Source organism: Drosophila montana, unplaced genomic scaffold, assembly GCF_035044405.1.
Source record: "Drosophila montana isolate Dmon_TW-CO22-7 unplaced genomic scaffold, ASM3504440v1 contig_1409_1, whole genome shotgun sequence".
Lineage (NCBI taxonomy): Eukaryota > Metazoa > Arthropoda > Insecta > Diptera > Drosophilidae > Drosophila > Drosophila montana.
The window spans coordinates 268,197-292,467 of record NW_026996361.1 but is presented as its reverse complement, the minus strand read 5'-3'; the positions used below and the strand labels follow the sequence as shown (position 1 = coordinate 292,467).

The window sequence follows — 24,271 nt, the reverse complement described above, 5'->3', positions numbered from 1 at the left end:
AAAACTAACAAATAGAAGAAAAGCGAGAACTTCTGAAACATCTGTGATATTTTGTTGGCAATCGGTCTATGACAGAGACTTTCAATGAAAATGTGAGCTTTTGGCAGACAATTCAAGAGAGGGCTCAATAATGACCAAAAACTAAAGGCCAGACCAATGCGTATATTACAGTTACTTCATACATGATTCTCAAATTGATATTGATTTTCTGCAGTTATGGTCTGGCCTGGTCAAAAGTCTGCAACTATCTGACACAGACCAGCAGACGTCACTTTTAAAATCTCTGACCCTTAATTAAGTATCAACAGGCAATGTAACTTACTTGGTTGACTGCTCTTCATGCTGGCCATCAAATTGCATTTACGTTTTGCCTTTGTTGTCCTTTATTTGTGTGACATCAGCGAGACACATACCCAAAATAAATATCAATCAATGCCCTTACAGAACTTCCAGTCCGTACTGATTGAAAGTTTTAATTAAAATCACGTCAATTTATTATTTTGGCGCGTATAGTAACCCTTATCATTACACCCTTCCACAGGGTATCATAATTTAGTCGCAAAATTTGCAATACATCGAATGATCAAAGTTTTTATTTAGCAAGTTTATTTATCGACTTTTTACAATATGATATAAATAGAATTCGTTTACGAAAATCACAAAGTTAATGAGAAAATTCCGCTGTCTCTTCATTTGCCTAGCATAAAAACTCCTCTGCTTAAATATCCGCAAGGGTATCATATCTTCGAAACTTTGAAGAGAATTCATTTCTTCATTTATTTGGCAAACATTTTTGCATAAATCTCGATGCAAATCGTAATTAAATTTGCTGGCATGTTAACATGTAATTAATCAATGCTTAAAATTACACAAGAGTTGACTTTCAACTCGTATTGAGGCTTAAGCCAATTATGCACAGTGATTGATCTTACAATTATAATCATTTTCTATTTACAAATGGAATTTAAATAAAATTGTTATATATGCATACAGTTTATTGCAAAATATATATTAAATATTTCACATGACATCTACCTACATCTCGGGTGGAATTACGGCTAGAGGTATTATTAATAATAATTACATATTGCGTAATAGTAATGTAGGTTCAATTAGTCGAGAACTCACCAGATTATACATACTTGCTTAACATAAGTTATGTGGTATTCACAACTGTTATCGAACAAATAAACATTTCTGGAAATTCGTTTAGCATTTTCCGGGCAAGCAATTAGTAACAAATTTAATTTTAATTTATGTAAATTAAAGCAACATTTTACTCAAACATGAACACTTAAGCAGCCCAAAAATAATTTTCCTTTCCAGGCAACGCTCATAAAATAAAATTCACCCAAATATTCCCCGTGCATGAAACGCAAAGGGATAATTTTTCGGCTGAAGGCAAGCTGTCCTCTGCAAATTGTTGAATTATATATAAGCATGCATATGTATATGAGTAAAGTATAAATAAGTGAAAAGCAACAAAAAGTTTTACATTTATTTTTTTATTATTTTCTTTGGACTGGCAAAAAGCAGCAGAAAGACACAGCAAATGTGCCACAAAATTGCGCCAATGATGAAAGCCAAAGTTCTTCTTACGACGCCCCATAAAAATGATGGCAATGCCCTCAGATGCCCCTAATTGAGTGGGAAAAAGGAATTTTTCCATTTGTCTGCGTAGCGTCTGGAAATGTACGTTTAAAAATTTATACTCGTAACTGCGACAAGTTCTAAGGACCCCCAAATATAACGCAGCAAGTGCAAAGCCAACGACACTTTCACAATTATTATTTATGTGGACAACTTTCTTTCATTAACTGTTTTTCCGGTGCCGGGAAAAACAAATGAAAACTTTTGCCAACTTAATGACTGCCTAATGTCCTTGCGCCCAGCATAGTATAAAACAATCATAAAATATTATTTTATTGTCTTTAGTTAGTCGTTAGATACGCTTTCTTTAAGCATTTACTCATTCAAGTTTTCGCACTGCCTTTGTTCAGCTTGGCTTTTGCCATTGTTGCCTTTGTACCGATTGTGGTCCTTTATTTGGCCAAAACAAAGAGCGTGTTAATTAAATTAAATAGCTTCAAGCCATGAAATAAAATTAATAGTGTCAAGGAAAAAGTAGGCCACAGACATCAAAATTAGTGATTTTCCCACGCGCTTTAATTATTAATCTAAGGTGGTGATTATGATTATTTACTGACGAAGACGAGAACAGTTTTAATAGATGTCAACTGACAGATATTTATTTTCTAATAAGTATGATCTTTACTACAAAGCTTTAATGACAATTTTTTAAAGAGATATCTGCCAATATCTATGCTTAATTCACATTGATGATCATTTGAAGACTAGACTACAAATTGTTTAAAATTCGAAAAGGAACATATTTTACAAATTACTAGAATTTTAGGTTTATACGAAAAGTCGTATATATAAACCCAAACAGCGTAATATCAACAAAAAACAATAAACTAGCTGAAAGGATATTGTTGTTTAAACAAATTGACGATAAAATTATATATTTTATATGTTTCGATCTACGGTAAGTTAATGTACCTCATTGAAGTGCATTCGTGCAGCGATAATGTAATACAAATTCAACAAGAGTTGCAAAGTTGCCCGAAGCTAACCAGAGCAGACACAAATGTACACCAGATGTTAACCAAATCATCTGCTACTTTTTCATCTTCGCTTGAGCAAATTTGAAGAATCAATCTGACGTATAAGTGCAACTGTCATATACAATGTTTTTTTTTCCAATAAATATTTCGAGGTTCTGCTTTGTTGCATGTTTGGGTAAGCTTCCGTTTCCCCTTTTTGCGAATATCGACTTCCTTTTTTTTTCGTGTGCAGCATGTGGCATTTGCATGCCAATTTGTATAAATACTTGTCTCCAAATATGTTCGGCTTACCAGTATATGTTGCACAGTTCACTTGCCATGTCTTCCTCGAGCCAACAAGCCAGCAACTGTTGAATAGGCAATTAATATGGGGGGAGTTTACTTGTTTTACACTGGCAGCCAAGTAAATGAAACGTTTCATTTCCGGTTTATTAAATAAATACATTTTTTATGAAAAACGACTATAACTTTAAATTTGTTTGTCAGCCGAAATAAGATTACTTTCATTGGTACTTAAATTAAATTGGTATTAAAATGAATGTTAGAATATTAAAGTTTTTAGCTTTTTACATATTTTTAATACTTTGTATATAAGAAATGTTCGTGTTTTGATGAATATAAATTATTGATTATTATATTTAAATCAAAACAGAAACTTTGAACTAAAAGAATGAATATCAGTTTCACCTTAAGCCAACGCATAGATTATTACTATGATCCGTCAACCTAACCTTGGCTATGATTCAATACTAGTTGTCGTTGACTATATAAAATTTCATATATGCGTGTTTTGTTATTTACAATGTTAAACAACCAAGTGGTGTTAATGTCATTAAAAAGACATTTGCCTCCATTAAAATGTCAATTCGTTGACTTTATTGCATTATACTGCCAGACCATTAAACTCATTAAAATTTGACACTGTCCGTGAGGTTGGGGATAGTCTGGCGATTACATGAGTGTTGCCCACCCGCAAGCGAATCAGCCTGAGTTACGCATTCAATTTATCTATCTCACAATCCGTGAGCTTCTCGTTGTCTCCGCAGTTGATGTGATTAACGTTCGTCGCTGCCCCATTGTCTGGCTGACTGGAGAATTGGACAGCCGCGCGCTGAGCTGTGCGTTTATCAAATGTCAATTAAACTGCGGTTTCCAGAGTGATGCCAGCGGACCCATTGCCCTCACAGAGCGCCATCGCTTACCCATTCTGGTTGCGTTTGAATTGGTTTTCGTTGCCACTAAATGTTTGGGCTTGTTGGTTTTTCTTTTCATGGCTATGTATTGGCTGTCATACAGATGCAGAGGTTCGTTGTTCAGCTTATTTGCTGCAGTTGCCTTCTCCTTGCTTTATCCTGTATGCAATTTTTCCTTATGCATCCTTATTGTGGCCTTTTTGCGCGCTTTACAGACATCGAGTATCTGGCAATCATAAGATACGCTCGTCCTGGAGTTGCCTGCATTTTACGTTGCGCACTTTATTTCCTTTTACTCAACTTTTGATTGCTTTTAAATTCATCCCAGTCAGACAGTTGCATGCATATCAAATGTATCTCAACTGGATACGTTATGCAATTGCAGACACACAAAAAGCGTTTTACTACACGATTTTTAAAGTCGTATGATTATTGCGCCACGGTGTGCTTTAGTCTTGTAAGAACCAAAGAATTTACAAGAATTTATCAAATGCTGTTCCTAGTTATGTTGCGGTGAGTGGTATTATCTGCTATAGCTGGAACAAGTATCCCTACATATTTATATATGTACATATATCAGCTAAAAAGAAAGCAATAAAATGTATTGAAGAGTTGCACCCAACTGGAGTGATCGCATCTTATCAGAAAGTTTTGTTGAATGGAAATTGTCTTTTTACAAACTAGGTCAATTTCCATATTCAAATATTTCAACAACAGATAAGGAAGATATCTAGGAGTATAAACTTTTTTTTAAATTGATTTATTTAAACTATTTCAAACACCCTTTTTAGGGTCCGCATCAATAAGGATATGAATTACTTTAGATGGAAATAATACATAAGAACCTGAAATTTAAAGTCACAGTAGTGAGATGAATATCAATTCCATTTTAAAAAGCCTTGTGATTTGAATTTGTAAGTGATTACCCTTCTGTTTTTTCAGTGTACATCATAGTTAAGTTTGTGCCGATACTGGCTGTCACGGAAGTGCCCCAAAGAGCATTGAAGAACTTTGTCGATGGCAAACTGTGACTAAAACAACTTAGTTTTATTCGGACGTTTAACGGGGGCGTTAAATGCAGCCTGTTCAAGTATATGTCATATACCACTGACAAAGTTTATCAGCTTGTTATGATCTCACAAACATTTGGCCGACAGCCGTCAATGGTCTCTCTGTCCTTGGTACATTTCATTCAGCCTGTGTCCAAGCCATCAACGGACATCCTGTCGTGTCTGTGAGCTGTGGCATAAACAAGACAAGGATATGTCATGTTCTCTCCTGCCATACTTGAATTCCAGAAGGACAAACAGGCAAATTGTTTATCTTAAGAAAGTCACGTAAAGTGCCCAACTTTGACTTGGCCAACAGCCTGGGGTTGACTTCAACATTGAGCGTATCCATTGCCTTGCTGCTGATTTTGATTTTCCCATCAGGTTCAGCATAATCCTGATTTAAATTTTAATATAAAGTAGCATTTCACTTCGTAAATATTTGCCATCCCTTTGACAAATTCATGAGAAATTTAAATTAGGTTTTCTAATTAAAGCGAACCTAGTCTCTAGTTCTTGACTCGCATTGGCCAACAGTCAAAGCAAGACTGTTGCGAGTCAGATTGTTGCTTTAAGATAATACTCTCTTATCTATTGCAAAGAATGGTAAAAACTTCCAACAACATAGCCCATACCTAACGCTAACGCTAACGATAAAAAAGGTTTCAAATAAACTTTTGAACGAAAACAATTGGCCCGTATTTGCCAACTGCAATTAAGGCAGGCTCTTCTTGCACCCAACTTGAGTTAAGCTATTGAACTCAAGTCTTATGCTTTTTTCATCTTCTCATGAACGCGCCAGCCGCTATTTTCATCACCTTCTTAGTTGCTGCCAGACAATTTTAACAGTTTTCTGGAGCACTAAACTTTACTCGACCAGAAAATGAGGATACATAGTTAAGTATTGTAGAGTAAATAGGTTGCCTGAATGCAAGGCTTGGTTTTCTCTTTGGGAAGCTTACAACAACTACTCCCTTCCGTCTTTACTTAGCTAAAGGATTTTCTAGCGTGTTTGACGATGCCAAACACGTAAACAACTTCCGAGCTGGAATCATGCCCGGCAAAAGTCAAGAAAATTATATGTTTTGTGTTGACTTTTAAACACGTTTCTTAAAAATATATTTCTTAAATCGATATAAAAGTTAGTTGGTTAAAAATTGAGTAATGTAGCTTGATTTTAACAGAATTCTTCTAAGGCATACATCATTATAAGCATCTAAATATGGGAATAATGACTCCAACTTAAATGATATGTTAGTGATGAAACCTTCCACCTTCCTAACACTTCACTTGTGACTGACTTTCTCCCTTTTAAAACTCAAATGCCGTGTTTTTTTATTTCGTGCGATCAAAGTGAATGCAATGGCTTCTTAAATTATATTCATTTGGTATGCCCCTAAAAGATAAGGAAATGCGCATCCATCCAACTCTTCCCATAATAAATTTCTTGCTCTTTTGCAGCTGCTTCGCCTGCTTCGGCCAACTTAAATTTGTCTCAGTTTCAGCCTCAAAATCATTAAGTCGCAGCAGTTAAGCTGACTAAAAGTTTACTTGCAGCTGCATATGATCTTTGGGAGTTGCCACAAGGCCATCATTCATTTTTGGCCCAGCACGCACACGAACTGTGGAAAGTTTAGTGCGGTCGCCCGCTCTCGAGTGGCACGTGGCATAAAGTAATTGAATTCTCCTGGAAACTGTCAAAGTTCAATTGCATTTTAAATTTTTTTCCGGTCGCCATAGCTCAGCTAAGCTCAAATGGGAAACGGTTGCTCCCCGGAGCTCAGAAGAAATAAATAAACACAGATGTCAACTGGTGAATCGACGAGCAAACAAATGCATTTTCGACTAAACACAAGTTTATGCGCTGGCGGTTGTTGCATTTGTTAGTCTGTGTTGCTGTGGCCATGGGATAAAAAATTCCGCACTGCAGCTGACAACAGACAATGGCTTTCAGAAGAAGTCAACTTTGGCTCAGATAAAGGATTTTAATGGCTAAAGTAAAAATGTGTGCTTTGAGCGAAGCGAATGTGTGCTGTGTATTTTTCGTTGCAGTCAATATAGGTCAGAAAATCAGCAGAGACCTGAAAAGCTGAAGCTTCTGTACCACAATCAAGCCAAATTATCATGCATACATAGTACATAGTATGTCTTTGATGTTGATTAGTGTGCACAATAGAGAAAATGGTTTTTCTTTTCGATAACAGCTTAAACAATTGTTTTTTTTTTTGATGCACTAAATAAGCGCTAGGGTCTATTGAGAAGTGATCAGATTCAATGTATCGACAGGTATTATCGAAAAATAAATATATATTATAACCTTTGCATAAAAAGATCGTTTTTTTAAAAATTTCTCTTCTGGCTCACCAAGTGGCGACCTCCTCCCACAACATAGTTTTGTATAAATATTTCCCAGCACCGCAAGGCGCCAAGGCCCTCAATTTATTAAAGGTAGCGACTTTGCCCGGGGAACGTCAATTAAGAAAGAAAGAAATGTTCATAGACGAGACTTGAAGCTCGCCAAACTAAAACGTACTTTAGGTACTATTGGCAATTTGTAAATAATACAAAAAAATGCGATAGCCAAACTTTACCCGAAATCGATAACTTCTAAGCACAAATGCACTGTTTTGCATTTGTGAATCTATTTATACTCCTTTTTTCTCTATTGTGCTGTTATTCAAGCCACACTTATTAAATCATTTCTATTAATGGGTCTCCTGTATGCGACTGCAACTTGAGATTTACAGACACGCTAACAAGTCGATGCCATGCGCATAAGCCAGGCTGTTTGGTAAAGCTTCTGTTTGGTAAAGCTAACAGGACAAGGTATGCGAATTCATCTAGCCAATAGTCATGTTTGTGGGCTTACCAAAACAATAGACTGTCTGGCACACCCCCAAAGCCCACCGCACCTGTCACTGTCTGAATGCCAGCGAATTGCTATGTTGCATTGTCTTTGCTCGGCTTTGCCGATGCAAATTGCGCCAAATGGTTACCAAGACAGCTGCCCATTTCTGCCGAATGTACAAATACGTTTGGAAATACGTAACACACAAGCAGCGCAATCAAAATTACGAAATTCACATATTCATAGAGAGACGGGGCTTTTGTTTAGTACATCAAAAGTAAACTTCACATTATTAAATACGTATTCCAGGCACCGTAAGCTAGACTATCAAATTTCCTTCTGTCCACAAAACAATTCATAATTTACTCAATGCTTTTGCAATGTATCACACGTGCGTCTGTTCTGAACTAGTACTAAGTAAACACACCTATTTAGCTCTCTCGTATTTCTAAAGTGTATAAACAAATTTATTAAAATGTCCAATAATTGGAACTATTCTGAAGCCGATACCACCGAGCTTAGTGGAATGGACGACTCCAGACGACGGCGAGACAGGAAGGCGATTTAGATATAGGTGAATTTGTTACCAGAATTCTCCTCCCACCTCCCGCCTCCAAAGGCTTAGGTAAGATGATTGTGGCTGGCTGGCATCCTCAAAGAATAGAGAAGAGTATGGAATATGATGCATAGTTCCGGAGGAACGGTAGAAGACATGATTGACGACGTATTTGGACCAATATGACAAAGGAACCCGAAAAGACCTCGTTGTCGATGTCATCTCCTGATGTTCCGCCCAAGCCTTAATTGTCTCTACGACTAGATTAGGGCTTATTACGTAGATCGAGCAAGGACTCAATCGCTATAAGTAGATTAAACTTGAATTTTGCACTTACTCTTAAAACCATTTTGAAGTATATAACTCGTATTAGGAAGAAGTAGAATCTATTAAAGTCTGGGCTTTAAATAAATTCAGCCTTAACACGGCTAGATTCAGATTTAAATGCTATATTCCTTGATACGGGATAAGATGGCACAGAGCACAGAGCACAAAATACAAAAATATTTTTACACACACGCCCAACATGTCGTATACTCAACCTCGCATCCGGTTGTGTATTCGCAAGCTTGAGTGTATCAGTTTTCCCAGTTATTAGCATATTCTCGACATGCTCAGCTACTTAATGATGCAGAAATGTAAAAAAAAGAAGCCAAGCAAGCTGCCAAATTCCTGCATCCCTTTCAGTTTCAAACCATTGATTATGCGTGTGTCGCAAATGTGGCTCAGAGAAGAGCTGATTGCTGGCTTTGCATTTTCGTATCGCTTTGGCTTTATCTGGTTTGCTTGACGAATGGAAGTGTGCATACTGATCCCAATTTCACCAATTTATGTTAAATACGTGCGCTGAAATATAAAGCAAAGCCAAATAGTAAGCAAACATGTACCTTGCTTTTTCCGTTTCGCAAATTGGTTGTGCGTGTGATTTTTCTTTTGCACCTCCCAAAAATCCACAGAGCAGGAGACAGATAAAACACGTAACCTTTCTGGGATGCTCTAATACAATTAGCTAATCATATATGAGGTTGACGAAAGCGATTAAATTATTTATTTATTTAATTTAGCTGTTTGTGACAAGTAAAGCTTATGATTGTGTAATTTTTAAGCAAGCGAATATTTGATTCTCAAATGTTTGACAACCTTTTATTTAGACTTATGACACATTATTTGCTTAGCAATATTGATGTGTTTTTATTTTGCGTGCCTTTAAAAATGATAGCGAAGCTTGATTCTATAAATGATATAAATGATGATAAATTACATATTGTGGAGTGCACTGGTTGTGTCTTGTCATCCCTGTAGACGCTCGGCTCGTCTGCTAATTGTCGGCGGCAGGGTCTGGGCAACTGCATAAATTGCTGCCGGTTAAGACGAGTTTATAGAGTGCACTGGGCACATTTTATTTACACCCCTGAAAGTACAGCTATATTTATGAAGGCTCTTTTCTGTTTTTACTGGTCTACCACCAGATCTATCAATTACCGCCAGACACGGCGACAATTGTTCACCACAATGGACTAAGCAGACCAGAGCTGAAAAGCAGTTTGGAAAGTCATGGAAATGTTACCCCTCCTCTCGACCAGTAAAAGCGCGAAATAATTTATCCAGACTCGTTTATATGTAAATATGCTTACCTGAAATGGTGGGCCAATAGCCACCAGGCAAAGTTAACAAGTAAGAAGCATCGGGTCAACTGTGTGAGGCTCGGCACGCATTCGCTCTGATGGAATGTTAAAAGTTGCCCGGCAGTGGGTCATAAAACGCATGAATGCACAGTAAATATGTGTTTGAATGAATGCGTCGAGAACTGGAGCACTAGGCCAGAAGTGAATCCGTAATCAGTTGACTGGTTAAATAACTATACAAAAGAATCAACGGGTTAGGATTGCGACTGGTTTGCATTTAAAGGGTGGCAGCAATGAAATGCCCTTGGTCCATCAGTATTACAATAGGGTACGTGTAACAAAGAATTGGGGTAATGTTATTGTTATATGACTAGATGCAACAAATTATTAACTACAGTTGATTTGCCTGCCAAAACTAATGAGGCGTTGATCATTGAAATTTCAGATTCCAGCAGGGAACCACAATTGTCATATGCCGTTGAACAACTTGCCAATATTTTTATGTGCTCCCAGCGATAGCACTGCTATGCATTACTAAACCAGCGAAACGGAGCTCCGTGAAAAGTCATAAACCGCTGAAATTTCCCTCGACATTCTGTCCAAAATTGGCAAACTGCTTAGAAAAAAAAGACAATAAATAACTCATATGCAGCATTTGCCACAAGCACTTGAGCAAAATGCGCAAGGCTAATCAAACCAAGTGTAGCATATAACGTTCATAAACATAAGCCAAGTTTCTGGGAAAAAGTCATCACAATTTCCACTTCCCAGTTGGCACACCGCTGACACTTTCATTTGCTGCTGGCATATATACTTTTTTTTGGCCAAATGTCAAAAGGATTCACATTTAGATTCAACTTCGGCAAAGCTGACACAGCGGGACATGCATATTTCCACACATTGTCGGTGTCAGAGAATAAAATCTGATTCAAAATTCTCCCTCGAAGTGCGATGGGGTTACAGCTTTCAAGCAAACCAAATATTTAATTTAATTCTTTTAATTTACACAATTTTACTTCTGCCTTATTGTTCAAGCAAACCAAAATGGTTTAAAATTTAAACGAACATTTTTTTATTTTGTTTTTCTCTCTGTTGGTGGTCTACGTGAAAATTCACTTAACACGCCAACGCGCAATTAATTTGTTACGCACATGCAGCGACATGGGAGGTACGATAAATGAAACCCGTCAACGGTACTCAACAAAATGGTAAGCTATAAATTATCGACTCGCAAGCACAACGATAACACCAAAAGCAGCAAACTACTCACAAGTGTAAAATCTGTTGGCAATATTTTAATATCAATCTGTGGTTAGCAGTAAAAAAAAACAACAATAAAAGAATATAATGAAACATTTTTTTTTTTTCTTTTGACATCAAAATAATCAATTGTTCGAATACAATAAAATATTCAAGTAATAAATAGATACTCACCTAGATTCGAAATAGTTTAAGCTTTTACTCCATAAAATCTATATTTATCCGAGCAACTGATGCCTGAGCACCGCGTTTCTTTTGGTCAATTATTTGGTTTTTTTTTTGGTAATATTTTTACAAATCATAACTTTTTAAAAATTGTTCACAAGTTGTTTAAAAACTCCCAACTTGTTGGCGCTTTCTGCTGAGGTCTTGCTAAGGCTAAACAATTTAAAAGGAATTTTAAGCCAATATTTGCTCGGGTCAATTGACTACATGCCATTTAGTGACGATGTAGACAAATAAAAAAGAAACTTGACGGGAACGCTCAAACATAAGTTAAAAAGCTGCCGCCAGTCCCGGGGATCTGCGGCTTCCATTAATATGCAAATTTGAAAGTATATCAGTTGGCGGGCGAGCTCCTTTTTGGGCTTGCGTCTCTCAGCTATATACACTAGAAAAAAGTTGAAAACGCAAATTATGCAGTGTCAGGAACGCAGAAGAGTAAACTAGTTAACAATATGGTTGGCATTTAGATTCTATGGTCAGCATCTGTGAAATTATTTGTCGTTCTTTTAACGATGTGTTTAATCGTTTGATGTTTATATTTTAATTGTCGTTCTTTAAACCACAGTAGTAGTAGTAATGTTGTGAGATCCAAGTGGTGCATAACCTTTGTTCCCTGTTATTGTTTAAATTTAGTTTAATTTACACATCATTTCAAGAGTTTAGTGAAGTCTCGATTGTGAAGTCGCATGTCATATATTAATATAAATACTTGAATGCAAGCTATTAAAGCGAAGCTGCGTTTAGGCAAAGTCGATGATCGCGTGGATCACTCCAACCTCCATTTCTTTTAACTGCCTTCAGATTTTTGATTGAAGATTTCGAAGTTGCATCTACCTTAAGAATTTTTGGATAGAACTGGCCAGCTCTTAATGCGAAACGTATCGCTCGCTTCGCGGTGGATAAGCCCAGTACAGACTCACAATTTAAGCTTTGATCACTGCCAAAAAAAAAACTCGTTAGCCCGTATTAGCCACGGCTAGTAGCCAAAAGTAAAAATCTTACCACTTGCCAATGGGATAGACACGCGTTCCCTTAATTGCCATTACATGAAGATTCCTTAACAGACACGTCTCGGACACATGCTCCAGTGACCGGTCCCAACTATAGTCATCGTAAGTGCAAAAGCTTTGCGCACAACTCCGTATATCCGACCAAGTGGTTCGATTAAACGCTATAGCTATATTGTGCTTTTCACTTACCCATGGAAAGCTTTCAACCTTATACCCATTAATGAAAAATAACAAGAATAGCTTTACCCAAACATCGATCTAGAATGCTCTGAGCTCACCTTGGAAAATTTAAGTGTAATTATATGATTGCCAAGTCGCAGAATATTACATTGCGGGCACAACTTCTGTCTGTTCTGCTGCATTTTTGTCAGCACGTACAAAAAGTCTTCGGCCACAAAATGATTTTCCTCTAAAAATAAAACAAGACCTATAACCAGAAGTGCGAAGTACATGATTATCAATGTTTTAAGGAAGTACGGAGGATAAGAACGCACCAGCATGATATCTGGTTACTCTAAGTTGATGAAACACACGGTTCGCCTTCCACCACCAGTGATGCTTCGCCTGAGTAAGCCTTGCCTCTCTATAGTGTCCATTGATATCTGGGTAAATTGCATTATTGCAATTTTTGATGATAGCTCTATCGATATAGATAATTGTAATATACATACGTTTCTTCTAAATATATACTTTATACTCACATCTCTTTTGTAATATTCTGCGGGCAGTCGTTGGGATGCTGGCCAGGAAACTTATGTGGATGCGTTTGTAAAGAGTGTGGATAGTACATCTGAATCACCTTACAGAATTCAATCGCTTGCACATAATCGTTAATATAATCGTCATAGAAATCGTGTGAAAATACAAGCAATGCTTTGGAAATATCCCTGGCGTGGGAAAGACTGTTTACCGAGTACCTTAGGTAGCTAAACTGCTTGTGCACCTGCGAAAAGATGATGATGATAGATGAAATCCTTAATATTCCATACAGAACAACAGGACAACTTACTTGAAAAACAATGACCACAGAGTTATTGTCCAGGGGACCGAATTTATTTTCATTTAGGATCATCTGTTGCTCGTTAATGTCATAGATCTTACGCTTGATTCTCGAGATTGTATCGTTCTGACCAGAATTCAATTCTTTCAACACTTAGGGAACGCCAGCGTGTTTTTTATATTAGTTTACTTTATTGATTAACGCTACTCACATGCCTCTTTTTCTTTGATTAGTGCCATAAAATGTGCTTCTTGGGCCGAGTTGTTGGTCCGTGATTTACTTACCGTCACGCCGGGACTTTTAACTTATCATTGATTATGATTTGAAGCGTGTATTTAAGATGAAAACAAGGAAATGCTACTTACAAACATTAAAGCTGCAGCACTGCAACATAATAAAGCACACAACCAGGAGAGCAATGGTCCGAACATAAAACCGAATTGGTCTCTTATTCATGATTTTCATGATGTTCAAGTATCCAGTATTTGTTCACAATTATTATTTTATCGGAATCACATTTCTTTAGAAACAACTTACTTTTTCTCAATGCCTACTTGGTTTCCTGTGTCACTTTACATCTTAACAACAGGGTACACTTAAACCACTAAAATAGAAAAGCACTTTGTTATCCCAAATATGGCCACTCAACTTGCCCTAAGAAGCCATATTAACTGCCCTTAGGTAAATATTAGATGTACATCAAAGCAACTTCCAAGAGGAAGCCAAGGGAAATTACTTTGGTACCCTCGGGCACTTGCTGCTAATGGCCAGCAAAAAGTATTTCGGCAGGTGAACGACAAAGAGAAAAGCTCATTTGTGGACTGATACACAGAATAACAGAATCTATTGACATAAGGAACAAAAATAAATTTGCCAACAACTGACATCCAATAAGTACATAAAAACGAGCTATTGTACTTTGTTTATAGGTTGAGACTACAGAAACTTTATTTGATATTGTTGTTCTGTTGGATTGCTTGCAGACTGTCAGAATATGCTTAAGAGAGAGACTTAATTGTTTAAGAGAGAGACTTAATTGTTTTAAGTAGGTTTTTCTTGATTTACTTACAATTACAAATACAGATATATCTCTCCACTTTATAGAAATAATAATATTAAATAAATACATTGATGTAAATATTTATTTATTTATGTCAAATCAAATCTAAAGAATCAACACTTGACATTGAAAAGCAGCTGAATTTGCAGCCATTTTTCAGCGTCAACGTCAATTTGTGAATTGCTTGGTACTCGGAGCACTCGGCGGATTTTCATCCCAAGATTGATGATGATGATAACTGATACCAGTTAAGCTTCTGCTGGTGTAAGTTGTGGCCTTTTTATGGCTGGCCATAATATAATAGAATATTTAAGCCCAGAAAATTTGCATATATTTCCGTTTTCGCCGTAACATTTCTGTTGGCGTCAGCACAAAATTATGTGATTAAATGCATTTTTCAGTTAATCGTGTTTACATATTTAATGTGAACTGTTAAAATTTTAATTTATTTAAGGGAAAGTTGAAATACTTTAATATTATTCAATTATACTTCAATATTATTCAATTATTATTATTTTTATTTTACTCATTAGAGTATTGAATCTAAAAAGTTAGCAGTTGAATTAAAGAACGTCATATTTGTCAATAGATTATGAAATTTTAGGAAGCTGCAAAAATTAATAAAAATGTTTTAACACTTTTTCTATTATTTTTTCTATTATAAAGCAATAATAAGCAATGTACTTAAATATTACATTTATGGTAGTTTTATGGTGTATATATTAATTACAAAAGTTAAGGCGTACCGAATCGCTTAGCCTTATCGAATTGGAAGAAATATTTGCATTTTGAGACCTAACTACGAACTCGACTGTTGGGTAAAGCAAAGCAAATAAGTAGTAATATTTACTTTGATGTAGATAGATATTTGCCGTATTGGATCCACATTGAAAGCTGGCTATCATTTGAACCATGTTGCCCAAACACATCAGGTTTTATATCCGCAACATTTTTCTCCTGATCATATTCTTTATCATGCTAAAGTACTGCAGCCTTCTCTTCCGTAAGTAGTTGTTTTAATCTTCAGAACTATTATAAATTATCAAATTCAAAGTCAAAAGTCCTAATGAGATGCCCAGCAAGCCACTGACCGATACGACGATTGATTATGGATATCTGGGTAATTCAAATGAGGCAAGTGAAAGTGAGTTTTAATTACGATTTAAATTGAATAATTAGACCCCCACTGTTAACATGATAATTTATTGAAAGGATTGCATCTTAATACAATATTAAAAATTATGCAGCAGATCCATAAAGCAAACGAACAACAGTTGATCCTTAACACAAATAAATATGGTCCGCTGGAAAATGACTCGGTAGTTATTGTTATTCAAGTGAGTTGTCCTGTAATCCTGCAGAAAATATACAATAATACGTCAATATTTATTCAAAGGTGCACAACCGAATTAACTACCTAAAGTACTTGGTAACCAGTCTTTCCCTTGCCAGGGATATTTCCAAAGCATTGCTTGTATTTTCACACGATTTCTACGACAAGGAGATCAACGATTATGTGCAAGCGATTGACTTTTGCAAGGTGGTTCAGATATTCTATCCACATTCTTTACAAACGCATCCACATACGTTTCCTGGCAAGGATCCCAACGACTGCCCACGAAACATTACAAAAGATGAGTGAGTATAAAACACAAACTTTATAAAACGTATGTCTATTACAATTATCGTTATCTTAGAGCGCTCATCAAAAAGTGCAATAATGCTTTATATTCAGATCTTTATGGTCACTATAGAGAGGCAAACTTTACACAGGCAAAGCACCACTGGTGGTGGAAAGCGAATTACGTCTTTCATGAACTTAAGGCTACCAGATATCATACAGGTAAATTCTTAGCACCTTATCATAATTTTGATAGTTATGAATAACACTTTTTCGTCGTAGGTCTTATCTTGTTCTTGGAGGAGGATCACTTCGTGTCGGAAGATTTTTTACATGTATTGATGCTAATGCAAACGAGTACCGAAAACTTGTGTGCACATTGCAATATTTTGTGTCTCGGCAATTATCTGAGCGAATTTACAGCTAAATCGTACCGCGCAAAGGTGAGATCACCTCAACTTTACTATAACAGCATAAAGAAGAAACGATATTCCTATAGGAAAAAACAATTCTAGAATACTCTGCACTCTTCCCCTCTCTACATGTTTGATCATATGTTTTAATTTAGTAATATGTTATTCTTATTGTAACAACAAGTTAACATTCTCATCTTCCAGGCTAAATGCTTGAATTTTGACGCCTCTCACAATATGGGCTTAGCCTTTAATCGAACAACCTGGTCGCGCATAAAAAACTGTGCCACAGCCTTTTGCTCGCACGATGATTATAATTACGACTGGTCATTACTGCACGTATCTGAAAAATGCCTGGAAAAGAAGTTTACTGTGTTGTCAATCGATGGTCCGCGAGTCTTCCACATAGGAAGTTGGCAAGTTTATAAGATATGGGTATCAGCAAGGGCCGATTTGTGACAGTTCCTTCATTGCAGTGGCGTTCACCAGAAAAGCAAGGACTGCGAGGCCAGTGAATTGATTTCCGAAATAAAGCAGGTGCTTCGCTTAGCATTCCAATTTGGCCAGCTTTATCCGCCGCTGCTCAAAACCACGGCATCAATTCTGGAAGCTAAAAACAAGAAGCCCAACAATATTAAAGCCAACGGTGGGTGGACGGATCCCCGCGATCATCAACTGTGTTTAAGCATGACGTTACCCCTAAGTTTAACGAGTATATTAAATTCCAGTTACCAAAGCAATAAAACAGGCGTTCAAATCGTTTGAGAAATAAAATAAGCGTCTGTATGTTTTATATATTATAGGCTCCATCTCATTCTTTTGGAACTATGTTAGTATCAAAATGCACACCAGTCACCTATACACAGATGTCTTACAAAGAGAATCTAAAGTAAGAGGCTGGGTATCAACAGGCAATAGTATCGATCAAATCTAGTACCATGCATGTGTTTCACCTAAAGATATTTTTCTTAGGAACTGATAGAACTCACAGTCAGTGAGACGTGCAGCAGGTATTATGTGCGCAACCGTATAAATAACAACTTTTATGCTGTTTTTAATTATTTAATAATTTATTTGTTTCTGAGTTCTATCCAACCAGTTTCTAAATCACGCATTCATTATAACGCTTCAAACAGAGACGGGTGCAACAGTCCTCGGCAATGTCGCAGGTCATTCCAATTTTTTTGCAGGTTTGCTTTTTTTTCAAAATATTTGTCTATTTTAATGATATGTATAGAACTTTCTTGATTAGAACGTAATGCGAATTTACCGTGCCTAGCCATTACCTACCTGTTCGGATGTCATTGAGGGACTCATTACCAAATCTCCAAGCATCTTTTGCCTTATCTCCGTATAGGTTGGCTTAATCATAGAATCTAGCTCTCCAAGAGTCCTGTTCCCTTTCGCAAGTGCGACTGGAATTACCCACACGGCCAATACCACAAAGAACCCGCTTAAACGCATTTCAATTAACTACTGACTACAATATTAAGGGTTTTTTTTCTTTTATAGTCGGTACCACCAGGGTATTTGCTGGTGGACGGCAACACATGTTGGTGCACCTGTTTAATAAACTCATTTAAATTAATTGGATAGGCTTAAAAAATGGTAATTTGAAACTTACGGACTTATTGTAATTACATTTCCAATTATAAGCAGAACCCAGCCCAGTCGCTGAAAAAATCTACTTCGGCACCCAGCACCACTTCGACGACTTTACACTCAATGTCCAAAGATCTCTTAGGTATCTCGGGTAATCCTTGATAGAGGGCTCACCTCCACGAAGCATATCTTCCCCGTGATCCGCTATGTAACATCTAAAAGGAAAACAACAAACTTGATATTCAAATTGCGAGAGTTATCCTTTTTAAATTAAATCTGGTCCCTTTTTGGACAGCAAGCTGCAATATATCAAAATAGTTTTCCAATTCTTCGTGAATTTTCTTTTTTTCTCCTTTCACAACACTTACGACTGTTCACTAACCGACAAATTGTACTTAGCCAAACGGCAAATTCTAAAATGAAAACCGAATAATAAGGCACTTCAAATTTTGCTGAAACTTTTATGCAGCTTCTAACTTTTACATTGTCCACATTTTCTTTACAAAAACTGTGTTTTAATGTAAGGTAAATAAGACTATAAAGCATATGCATTACATTTCAACCATAATATGTCGATCAGCCTATATTCGTTTGCTTAAATAATATAAATAAACTCGAAGACAGAAAATATTACATATATAAATATAAGTTACCCACTGTCATCCATCAACTTAATGGTTGGTTCGTGGATTAAGAAAGTTATTTCACGTTTGATGAGAATAAAGATAACTAGTTTCAGTTTGGACTTAAAAAAAGGACACGGTTGCAAGTCGTAAGAAGATATTATTTTATTTAGATAAATTTACATTAATACGAATCGTATTTTTTCTCTTTTCCAAAATAGTACAAGTTTATATAGAAAATACTTATTTTCAGCCACAGAAAAAACCAAATATTTGTTTCCACAAAACAGAAATTCAACTCTGTGATACTAAAGTCAACACACGCAAAAAAAAAGAAAGAAATTGAAAATAGGTATGTTGGCACAACCGCAATTGATTTTAGATCCCGCCACAAACAACTGCACAATTGGAGCAAAGTGAAGGCAAACAATCTGCAATCTGATAACATCAAATGGAAAACGTTTTAAAAATAAGTAAGTCGAAGCGCCAAGGCAAAATAAGGAAAAAGTAATATTAGACAGAAGCAAAACAGTATACGTTGCTGGCCTTATATATAGATTTGTAAGTCAAATGTGAAATGAAAAGAAATAAAATAAGAAAAGTACCACATCCCACTATATAAGAGTAAAGGCTTCTATATAACTTGATAATGTGCACTGTTCGGAATCCTTTAATAAAAAAATCAAAAAACAATAGAACAATAGAAAATTTTAATTTTGGAAGTCAGACTGCAGCTGCAGTAATATCGAGCACCCAGAAACACGCTCCTCGTAAATAAATAAAAACAACGAGAACTGCTAAAGTCTCAAGCTGAGAATGAAATCTTAAATGTATATCCTTTTGCTGCAGGCAGTATATTCATATTAATAATCCTTAAAATAATTATTTTTGCATAAGAAATATTTTTTACTGTCATCTACAAGCTTTTAACGTTCATAAAGACTGCTACACAAAGTTTTTAGCAACCACCGGTAATAATCTAAATTTTTGATGAACAACTTTATATTTTGACTACTTTATTATATTGCCCCTATTGGAACAATCTACAGAAAATGAATATTGAATTATAATACATTGCATAGAATTCTTCAACTTGGAGACTTCAAAGATATATATCTAGTTTTTTTTTTATGAGTTTCAATCAAGGGTTAACATCTGGTTGAGCGGTTTCTTCAAAGGTTAATTGTTGCCTACAATTTTTTTCAACCCATTCGCCCATGGATAATGGTCTAGAATTTTTTATCCCTAGAAGAGGTAATACCTTCTCATGTTCGGAGGTAAACACCTGGCCGTTCCACTCAAAAGGATGCTTCCAGAATGTATTATATAATTTGTACAGCGATCCAGCTAAGCATTTTGTAACCACCAAAGCTTACTGCACTCTGATTCATGGAACTGGACAGGGGACCAACAAAGCTTTTAGAGCACTTTAATTGATACGAATTGAACCTGAAAGTGCATAAGAGGCCGTCAGACCTCTAGTTGGCATTTTGGGCCTGTGGAGTGCCGTGTGTGGCGCTAGAGTGCTAAACCCATCAAATCATAATTGAGCTGACAAGTGTCCATCAATACGCTGAAATAGAACTGACGGGTAACATAAATCAAAAAGTGCAGCAAATTGCAAATCTACTACAATTTGTTCAGCTTTTAACAACAGAGATGAATGGTTCAGCACTTTTACTAAAATGAGACGTCATATTTAGTATACATTTGCTTTTCAACAATAAGATGGAACTAGTTCTAAATTTACAAAGTATAAAAAATACTAATAAGCCCCGAAGCAAATCATAAGCCTTAAGATTAGCCTCAAGCTAAGCTCTTTATAAATTCTTTGATATATTTTTGTTAGGACAAAATACTTGTTGCTTCATGTGGATATCTGTTTGATCCTATCAAGACTGGAAAACAAATGGCAAGCTATTGTTTTGTTAATGCCACAGCTTACAGTCACCACCGGACATGTGTACATGTCATGAGCTAAGGCTTAAAGGACAATGCGACAATTGATAGCTGTTCCAGCTGTTGGGCAGGTTAGTATTATACCCATGAACTTTGCCATTTAACATTTTGCTGATGTAAAACGTTAAAATACTCACGCTTGGTCAGACCATCAACAACTATTTTATTGAATATGGTAATTTTACTTGGCTAAAAGCCATATGTCTTCATTTTTTAAGCCCTTATAGAGGGTGTTATAAGTTTGTCCCTCATAGAAGGAAGGGTCTCCGAATTCGTGAAGTATATAAATATATTCATGAGCAGTCTCAACAGCCGAGTCGTTATAGACAAGTTCAAATCATCATTCTAAAATTAAACACTTGTATGCAAAATTTCACCATGTGCCTTTTGAGCAACATCTTATAAAAATCGAACTACTATATCGTATAGCTTTCGAGCTTGTATAGATAGTTATCTTAATTTTTTCAAGAAATCCTTATCAAACTCACCCATAATTTTGCGATTCTCATAACATAACTGCAACATTGTATTTAAGCGGACTACTTAATCATATGGCTCCTATAGGAAAAACAGGTCGATAAAAACTGAAGTCCAAAGTCAACATTCTATGAGTTCCTAAAGTAGCAGACTGAATTTTGGGTCGTAGTCAAAAGACACCACGAAAAGAGCACGTAAAGAAAAATTGCGTAAAACATAAAAAGAAAACTGCCGCAAAGGACTGTCTCCCCTGAATTGACGTGCAAAGAAAAAACTCAGAAACGCAAATTGGCATCCTGTCAGTTAATCTGATTCGTTATTCAGAGAAGTCACAATTGAAGTCCACCCTTCGTTGCTGACAATCCCATTCCATTTTCCGAACCCAAATCTAAATTGAAATATGATTAACGCGCACCTCAACACACACGTCGTGGACGTCTCCGGGACAAAGTGAAATGTTAACCACATCACCATCAGAGATACACCGAGCTGAACAGTCAAAATCAGAGGACAGAAGCACTTATAATGGCGACATAATATTCCCCTCCGACAAGCCAGTTGGACAGTGTCAATTTGTAATGAGTTTAATGGCCCCTAGAGACTAATGCAATAAACTACACCAAATTGCATTTTAATGGCTGCAAATGTTTTGTAATTGCATTTATGTCACGCGGCTTCCTTTTATTGCCCTACATTGAAAATTATAAAATACATATGTAAAATTAATGTTTAACGTTGGTTGTTTTAATTCAACATCAGCATAATAACCAGCCCAGTTTTTTATGTATAACGATGCTTGATATATTAAATGATACTAAAGTGATTCTGTTTGTAAACCCCTACTCTTGAAAAAAAAAACGTTATCGTTTAAATAGCACTTTGCAGGTCAGTGCTATGGGGTTTGGTACTTCAAAATAAAAGTTTAAATGAAAGCAAAATCATTAACAATAAATTTGAGCGTCTTACGAGATCATGGGCTAGTTGTTAAATAATTAATAGTATATTTCATTGTTGATATTATAATATACTGAAATGTAAAAAAAAAGGTAAGGGCTTTGTAATATTAAATCACCAAGCGGCAGTTAGGAGTAGTCGGAGGAGAATTTTTTTAATAAATTTGAATTAAATAATGTATCTTCATTTTGCTTTGTACCTCTTTAAATTCCAGAAAAATGTTTCAGAGGGAACTAACATTTTTTACATTCAATTTAACATTAATTTATGTAAATTACTTTCCAATTTTGTGCACATTTTAAGACCCGAAAATTGATTTCATTGCTTATAAACTGAGAAGCTCCTTAAATATTCTCATCACGCAGCTGGCGCGTTAACAGTTTTGACGTGCATTTCTCGCTTAACAAAAGGCAAACGCTCAGAGACACAAAAATATGTAGCTAAGAAACTTTAGAATTTTGTATATTTTTGTGGAATATAAGTACTTATGAATAAGTAAAGAGCAGCGAGTTGCTACGCAACTTTTTGGAGCTGCTAAAAATAAGAAGCTGCAAAAATACCACAAAATAACGCCACAAATGCTGCGCTGAGATGATGATGACGATGATGTTGGTGGAAATGGGGATGATGAAAATGTCCATTTCCCACTGGCATACAGATGACCTTTTGGGATTTCTCACACAATTGTGTGGCCAAAAAATTTGTACAAGTTTGGAAAAGTAAGAAGTTCATTGCACCCATGAAGAATTTTTATACTCCTGTTCATGCTAATTTCATAATTATGTTTTATTATAATTCATGACGATTTTATTTCATTCATTGTTTTCACAGACTCGGCAAAAGAGGCGCCGCAAAAAAACAAACAAAAACTTTCACAGACCTCTTAACTTTTTAATGTTCTTGGGCCAAGCATTTCAAGCAACCATAAAATGAATTTGTCTGACTGTCTTTTGTTCGCATTGAGAAAACAATTCCTTTTCAGACATTTTATCCCTGATTATTCTTTTGCTCGTTTCGGCTTGTTGCTTTTGTTGCCTCTGTACCGGATTGCCCCAATTTTGTGGTCGAAACAAAGGACGCGTTAATTAAATAACTCTGGAATAATGCAGTGTTGTGGAAATGTACGTGCAGTGCAGGTTTTTTTTCAAATCATTGTGAATTGACCCATTTTCAAGAAATCAATTAAAATCTATATCGAAATCCTTAACATCGCTAAATATATTATCGATATCGATAAATACCGATGTTCTTGATCGATGAATATCATATTGCGATGTCAATAAAATCGATTTTTCAGATTAATGCATTTCGATTTTAAATCGATATTTCTTGAACGTAGACAGCTCCGAGTACGATAACAGATATTTTCGAACTTGAAACCAGGTATGTTTGAGCTCCAAAATAGATACTTTCGAATTCAAAAACAGATATTTTCAAGTTTGAAAATATATTATACCTTTTAAGTTCGGTGAAATACTATTATATTAGTTAGTTTATACGCCAAACGTTATATATATAAATATTGTTGCAAATGAAAATTCTGTATCAAGTAAGGTGATAATTTTGCGTTACTTTGTTGGAAGTTGAAGAAACAAGCTAAAACCCATATTTAAAGTTGATGGTAGTGATTTTTAATAACAAATTTATAGGGCAGCTGTAAAATAATGCAAATTTTAACAAGCCAAACAGCCGGTGGGAGACCTTTTGAATTTTTAACAACAAAGTAATGAAAAGAATTCATCAAGATTCAATTAGCAAAAGCGCTGCTCCATAAAAGAATGCAACATTGTGTTTGCGGCAGTGCACACATTGAATTTCAGCAGGTGACAGCAGTCAAGGGAAGTCGGCTTTACGACTTTGGGGATATCCTTAAGCTGCTCTCTCATTTCTTGACTTTCCATTTAGTCCGCCCATAGCCGACACTATACTTCTTGTCTCTGCTCTGCTTAGTAATCCTGAACTTTGCCATGTTTCAGCTTTTAGCATGTCTCTCCGGCACGTGACATTGCGGGGGGTCAACTATTTTTGTGGCCCTACCGCACTTGTGTGGCACTTAAAAAAACCCACTGCCCGAGAAATTCACTTTTATTTCTTGGCCAGCATAAAATAGTAGAAGAGCACACAATTTTCCAAACAATAAGTAATCTTTTAATACAACTTTTACCATAC

General features: G+C 36.0%; 2 protein-coding genes and 2 long non-coding RNA genes across 4 annotated transcripts; 2 read left to right on the top strand and 2 right to left on the bottom strand.

The window, feature by feature from the left end:
* Positions 1-1,331: 1,331 nt before the first annotated feature.
* On the top strand, positions 1,332-1,771 carry LOC135429275 (uncharacterized). Its single transcript, XR_010436394.1, has 2 exons — positions 1,332-1,448; positions 1,537-1,771. It is a non-coding gene; the product is annotated as an uncharacterized LOC135429275 (long non-coding RNA).
* A 10,074-nt stretch (positions 1,772-11,845) lies between these two features.
* On the bottom strand, positions 11,846-13,922 carry LOC135428935 (alpha-1,6-mannosyl-glycoprotein 2-beta-N-acetylglucosaminyltransferase-like). Its single transcript, XM_064683073.1, has 8 exons — positions 13,759-13,922; positions 13,605-13,697; positions 13,403-13,545; positions 13,095-13,336; positions 12,888-13,033; positions 12,672-12,820; positions 12,386-12,600; positions 11,846-12,320 (listed from the first exon to the last, which is right to left on the bottom strand). The coding sequence occupies exons 1-8, from the start codon at positions 13,856-13,858 to the stop codon at positions 12,107-12,109; spliced, it is 1,302 nt and encodes a 433-aa protein (XP_064539143.1). The 5' UTR covers positions 13,859-13,922; the 3' UTR covers positions 11,846-12,106.
* A 1,346-nt stretch (positions 13,923-15,268) lies between these two features.
* LOC135428801 (alpha-1,6-mannosyl-glycoprotein 2-beta-N-acetylglucosaminyltransferase-like) lies at positions 15,269-17,264 on the top strand. The gene is made up of 8 exons (XM_064682912.1): positions 15,269-15,456; positions 15,508-15,597; positions 15,666-15,790; positions 15,850-16,091; positions 16,151-16,296; positions 16,357-16,517; positions 16,692-16,903; positions 16,964-17,264. Exons 1-8 carry the CDS (start codon positions 15,366-15,368, stop codon positions 17,250-17,252), a joined length of 1,356 nt encoding a protein of 451 aa, XP_064538982.1. The 5' UTR covers positions 15,269-15,365; the 3' UTR covers positions 17,253-17,264.
* Positions 17,265-17,538: 274 nt separating this feature from the next.
* Positions 17,539-18,126, bottom strand: LOC135428810 (uncharacterized). Its single transcript, XR_010436330.1, has 3 exons — positions 18,112-18,126; positions 17,778-18,049; positions 17,539-17,703 (listed from the first exon to the last, which is right to left on the bottom strand). It is a non-coding gene; the product is annotated as an uncharacterized LOC135428810 (long non-coding RNA).
* Positions 18,127-24,271: the final 6,145 nt, after the last annotated feature.

Coding starts and splice junctions, on each gene's coding strand:
- LOC135428935 (XM_064683073.1), bottom strand. CDS start 13,858: ATGAAAATCATGAATAAGAGACCAATTCGGTTTTATGTTCGGACCATT. Junction 12,821..12,887: donor AGTAACCAGATATCATGCTG/GTGCGTTCTTAT, acceptor TTCTGGTTATAG/GTCTTGTTTTATTTTTAGAG. Junction 12,601..12,671: donor TTACACTTAAATTTTCCAAG/GTGAGCTCAGAG, acceptor AATGGGTATAAG/GTTGAAAGCTTTCCATGGGT.
- LOC135428801 (XM_064682912.1), top strand. CDS start 15,366: ATGTTGCCCAAACACATCAGGTTTTATATCCGCAACATTTTTCTCCTG. Junction 15,457..15,507: donor GTACTGCAGCCTTCTCTTCC/GTAAGTAGTTGT, acceptor TCAAATTCAAAG/TCAAAAGTCCTAATGAGATG. Junction 15,598..15,665: donor TTCAAATGAGGCAAGTGAAA/GTGAGTTTTAAT, acceptor ATTTATTGAAAG/GATTGCATCTTAATACAATA.